The 6,286-nt window shown below is 38.6% G+C and overlaps 1 protein-coding gene across 1 annotated transcript in view; it reads right to left on the bottom strand.

Annotated features, from left to right (window-relative positions):
* SARC_06365 (hypothetical protein) overlaps positions 1-5,913 on the bottom strand; it is a gene marked incomplete at its 3' end in the record, with an annotated part of 13,021 nt that extends 7,108 nt beyond the window's left edge. Inside the window, exons 1-6 of the mRNA XM_014299722.1 lie at positions 5,833-5,913; positions 4,458-4,560; positions 4,062-4,200; positions 3,039-3,179; positions 1,849-1,972; positions 882-989 (exon numbers count right to left, since the gene is read on the bottom strand). Coding sequence (XP_014155197.1) covers positions 882-989; positions 1,849-1,972; positions 3,039-3,179; positions 4,062-4,200; positions 4,458-4,560; positions 5,833-5,905 — 688 coding nt within the window. The 5' untranslated portion in view covers positions 5,906-5,913. The remainder of the gene's footprint in view (positions 1-881; positions 990-1,848; positions 1,973-3,038; positions 3,180-4,061; positions 4,201-4,457; positions 4,561-5,832) is intronic.
* Positions 5,914-6,286: the final 373 nt, after the last annotated feature.

The following is a 6,286-nucleotide window of genomic DNA, read 5'->3' as shown; positions in this document are numbered from 1 at the left end:
ATATATATATATATATATATATATATATATATATATATATATATATATATATATATATATATATATATATATATATATATATATATATATATATATATATATATATATATATATCAATGGTGTGCATTCGTATATAGTGCATATGTATATATACGTACACACACATATATATATATATGGGTATTTATGTATAGTCTGGCGTGTGTGCACGAGTATGCATATATAACTAATACTTCGTGCTGGCTCCCTGCTTTATGACATTACACTCTCTCACGACACAAAAAGAACGCTACCAAAAATTGGACAACTAGAAAGATGTAAACATAGACTCGAACAGCGCACTATGCTGGCGCCAACCATAGCTGTACCTGATAGTGGTCAACTATTAAAGTATACATACTATGCGGATGGACACCCACAACCTACAAAAGAACCCCCAAAACCCTTACGCTTAGCAGTAGACCTACAAAGAATTCAAACACCTGTTTATGTACACATATGAACCTTAATCAATCTGGGGGGAGATACAAACACACGTGTATGTACACATGTACACATAACTTATATACACATTTACACATAAAGACAGTTATGTACACATGCACACATAAAGACATGCATATGTACACATTTACACATAAAGACATGTCATGTACACATGCACACATAAACACGTGTTATGTACACATACACACATGTTATGTACACATGCACACATAAACACATGATATGTACACATGCACACATAAAGACATGTTATGTACACATGTACACATAAACACATGTACACATGTTACGTACACGTAAACACATGATACGTACACATATATATGTACACATGTACACATAAACACGCGTTTAGGTACACATGTACACCATACCCAATCGGGGGACCAATCGCACAGTGACGGTGGCCTTTGTCTCGTCGTGATCTAGAACTTGTGCGATGTCGTCTTTATAGGCCGTACGCTTTAGACGCACATAGGCACCTACAGAAGCCAAGACAAGAAGGACAGGGCAATTAGGAATGGTCCTGATATTGTTCATGTTAAGACGATAAGTGTTTAAATTAGATGTATACATGGTAGTGTTCGTGTTAAGGGGTTGAAGTGTTTAAATTAGATATATACATGGTAGTGTTCGTGTAATAAGTTGGCTATAGACGCACATAGGCACCTACAGAAGCCAAGACAAGAAGGACAGGGCAATTAGGAATGATCCTGATAGACAAAGCTCAGGTATATAACAGAGGGTGTGTTCATGTTAAGACGATAAGTGTTTAAATTAGATGTATACATGATAGTGTTCGTGTTAAGGGGGTTAACTGTTTAAAATAGATGTATACATGGTAGTATTCGTGCATACATGGTAGTATACGCTTTAGACGCATATATGCACCTACAGAAGTCCCGAATGACCCAGGATTTTAGGACTGGACTTCATTTGCTAAAGGGGCTGGTGTGATAACTTGGGGTGGTGGAGGCCAGTCTATGGTTTTAAAGTGTAGGGTTTAGAGTTTAGAGTTTCAGACTAAGGTTTTTAGGGTTTGATCGTGTTCCACAGTTGGGTAGAAAATAGTTGTACACATGACATCCGCCCAGTCGCCGGTAGGCTTCAGACGCATAAACCTTTTCAACCTGTAATGATGAACAGCACCGTCCATAATAGGGTGGTGTAGTACGATAGATATACACATCAAATGAGGACTCACTCCAACGCCTCACCATGGCAACCGAGCTAGCTGGTGCCCACTGGGTACCCACTATACACCAAGTACAGTAACAAACACGCTTTGCACTGGCATGGTACCCCCTAAACCGTTAAAACGTTAACACATGACCAGTGTACCTGTTTTGATAGCGTCAACCTTCTTGACACAATCCATGACAGTGGTCATCTCCTCTGTGGGCACTAGACGCTGTCTGTACTGATTCAGTGCTTGCAGACCCTTGATGGCTTGTTGTACATGCGGCTGTAGTGTGTTAAGCATATGCGTGTAAAGATAAATTCATATATATATATATAGATCCATAAATAGTTGTATATCTTCTACATCAAATACTCAAATTACGCAAACCGATAGAGGACCAACCGGCTCTCACATGATGCAGAGGGCATCCAATCACACACCAACACCATGTAGATCTTTATACCTATAGACTAAGCTTAGTGTTTAAAAACGTTTTACCTCTTATGATATTGTACGCATTCTCGCTCAGTTACAAGTATGGTATGGCTTATATACTTTCACACTCACTCGACTACAAGTACCATACTCAACTGCTCTCGCATAGATCATTATACTTGTAGACTAAGCATACTGTTTAAAAACGTTTTACCTCTTTGATATTGTACACATTCTCGCTCAGTTATAAGTATGGTACGGCCTATATACTTTCATACTCACTCGACTACAAGTACCATACTCAACTGTTCTCATATAGATCTTTATATGTGTAGACTAAGCTTAGTGTTTAAAAACGGTTTATCTCTTTGATATTGTACGCATTCTCGCGCAGCTGTAAGTGCTGTAGGATGATATGGTCTATATACTTTCACACTCACTCTACTACAAGTAATATACTCAACTGTTCTCATATGCATAAGTCGCCGGCTGGTGTGCTTGTACGTAAGTGAGTTCAATCAGACTCCCGCCATGCAACACATGCGCGATTATCGATGGTACATTCAACGGATAGACAAGTTTATATACATATATGGAATACGTTTACATACGTCTAGCCAAACGTCACTAGCACTTCCTGGAATACGTTCATATACGGTTATGCACACTTCACCCAATTGTATGTGCGTTTGCACATTAAACCCACCCAAAGGCCTTGCGTTTATGTACATTTATTCACATGCTATACACCCCAGGCGTACTTAAACTCCTTACGGTTATGTACATTAACCCCATACTATACACACCATGCCTACTTGAACTCCTTTCGTTTATGTACATTAATTTCTTACTATACACCCCATGCCTACTTGAACTCCTTACGTTTATGTACGTTTATTCACACGCCATGTACCTGTTTGTGAGCCTCCACGTAGATGTGCCCTTTGAGATTCTCCACATGGATAACGCTTTTGATCATCAACGGCTTGTCACTATACTCGTACTCTATGAACCGACGCATGAGCGCAAAGCACAGGTCCTTCTCTCGGCCCGGCTGGTATTGTATGAGAATATGAAGACAACAGATGACGGGTTAGTATCTCTGCGAAAACAGGACAGGACAAAACTAGCCCAAGTATAAGTGCGACAGGACAGGACTGCATGAGCGCAAGGCACAAGTCCTTCTCTCGGCCCGGCTGGTATTGTATGAGATTATGAAGACAACAAATGAAACAGGACACGACAAAATCAACTCAAGTGTCAGTGCGACAGGACAGGACAAGTCCTAACCAAGTATCAGTGCGATGATATGAATGAGACAATTGATTTTTGAGGACATACGCCAGAGATGGTACGTGTAGAAGATATCCAGATGAAACTAAAACCAAAGGTAAGGCAAAGGCAGGCTTAGCAAAATGTAAGCATAAACCTAAAGACCACACGAGCATATATGGATAGTAAGACAAGGACACTACACATACAGCCAATACATACCATTCCGTAGCATAGGAATACTATACATCAACTGCGACACCCGTAAATGAAGCACATGCAATGCCTTTGACCATCTGATAAACACACACAAACATAAAGAACCATACTACATTCACAAACATATACACAACCAATACTAAACCATATATTAAACACACACAAACATAAACAACCACACTACATTCATAAACATATATACAACCAGTACTAAACCATATATACTGTGCACATACAATGCATTCAACCATCCATTAAACACACACAAACATAAACAACCATACTACATTCAAAAACATATACACAACCAATACTAAACTATATAGACTGTACACATATAAGGCATATAATCATCCATTAAACACACACAAACATAAACAACCACACTACATTCACAAACATATACACAACCAATACTAAGCCATCATGTGGACTGTGCACATACAATGCATTTGACCATCCACAGTTTCGGATCGGTGATTGAGGGTAGCCGTCCCTTCTCCATGATATCTGTGTGTGCACGATACCTACCACCACTATCATCTTCATCACCCGAATAGTCGTCATTATCGGCATTGTCGTATCTATTATAGAACAAGGTGTGGGTTGCAGTAAGCGTTATAGTATCTGTTTATAGACAAGGTGTAAGTTACAGTCGGTATTAGTATCTATTAATAGAATACATACACATATATACATATATACATAAATAAATATATACATACACATACATACACACACACACACACACACACATATATATATATATATACATATATACATTCATACACACACACACATATATATATATATATAGACAGATTGAAATCAGTATACACACCTGTCGGCCATACTCTCCAATCGTTCCTTCTCTTTGTTCTTTCGCCTCTCCGCATGCGCTCTCTCGCGCGCAGCCACCACCCGTTGCATATTGCGCGCCTCCTCTGTTGTGTGGTTATGTATTCAGGTATAAGGAGTATATACATATAGATAAATATGTCATACACCGTCAGTTCCATTTTATGCGCCTCTCCTGTTGTATGTTTATGTGTGTAGTTTATATGGAATGTGTGTAAATATACGCAATCAAATAGGTATACATTGTTTATGCGCTGTCGGGTACACTTTTTCTATTATGTAGATAAGTATGTACGTATATAATGTGCGTGGCTACAAACACATATGCGTGTGGATGTACATATACATGTAATATATACATCGCATGTGCCCATACATGTACATATTAAGGTTAAAGCTTGTTATATTGTGAGTAGATATACATACACGTGTGTGCATGAAAATGTACATGCACATGACATTGTATATGTACATGTACATTTACATGTACAATGCATAATAAATCTCTATATATTTAAGATAAGGTAGTTCGTATACACTCATCTTGTTGCATGTTTGAGCCACCTCTGTTCGTTGAATATGTGTGCAGATATTAAGAGATGCGTGTGCATATCCATTTGATAGTCTGCACATGCATGTACACGTGTACGTGTGTCTACAGCGTGTATATCTACAGATGCAGTTACATATAGGTATGTGTACGTGTGTCTACAGCGTGTATATCTACAGATGCAGATACATATAGGTATGTGTACGTGTGTCTAGAGTGTATATATCTACAGGTACAGATACCTCTAGGAATGTGTGTGTGTTTGTGTATGTGCATGAATAGTCACGTCAGATCGTGTTAGTACTATGCTATCACGTCGATCTATTTAAATGTACATTGTGTGCATGTGTGTAATTGTGCACGTGTGCTTACAGTGTGTATATCTACAGATACAGATACAACTAGGTAAGTCTTTGTGCATGAAACACGTACACATACTATACTATCACGTCGACATACGTATATGTACATGTTGTGTATTTGTGTACATGTGCACGCGTGTTCAGGTCGATGTGCATCTGTGTGTGTGTGTACTACAAGATACCAAAATTTCCTATAAAGACAATCAACAAACGGATTGGATTAAAAGTACGGCTGCGTAAACGTACTTTACGGAACACGAATCTCCCTTATACCAGAGAATAAGATAATAGAAACTTTAAAAAAAAATATGTGGCTGAGAAACGTATCGATAGAAACGCGTGCCTCCTGGAAACCAGACTAACACATAAAGGACTAACCGAAAAATGTACCGCTGGGAAAACGTAGTGATAGGTATACGTACAGCTGGAAAAACGTAATAGCGTACCTCCTTCACCGTCGTCATCGTACTCCTCTTCATCGTCGTCTTCCTCAACTTCCTCTTCGAACAGACTGCTCATGGGAGCCTACGGAGTGATAAAAATAGAACACCAGAAACAAATTTACGTATACGTATACATGCGAGTGAAAACGTATCGATTTTGTGGACTGTAGTAGTAAACCCCAAAAATAGAAAATAGTAATCAATATATTGATAGATATCAAAGTAAACGTAACAATTACGCGAATTGCAATAACAAAACGGAAAAACCGCTGATAAAAACGTACAGAGTGAAGACAGGATTACAATCCTCTATCAGTACATACACCTGCGGATAGTATGTGACACACAACATGCAAAAACTGTTTTGTATACAGACACCCAGTACGGGAGGAACATTTTCTATTTTGATTGGTTGATTACGAGACTATCGTTTTAGGGCTTTAGGGTTATAGGGTTT

The sequence above is a fragment of the Sphaeroforma arctica genome (genome assembly GCF_001186125.1).
Source record: "Sphaeroforma arctica JP610 unplaced genomic scaffold supercont1.452, whole genome shotgun sequence".
Classification (NCBI taxonomy): Eukaryota; class Ichthyosporea; order Ichthyophonida; genus Sphaeroforma; species Sphaeroforma arctica.
Note: the sequence above shows the minus strand (reverse complement) of the source record. Positions and strands in the feature narration are given on the sequence as shown.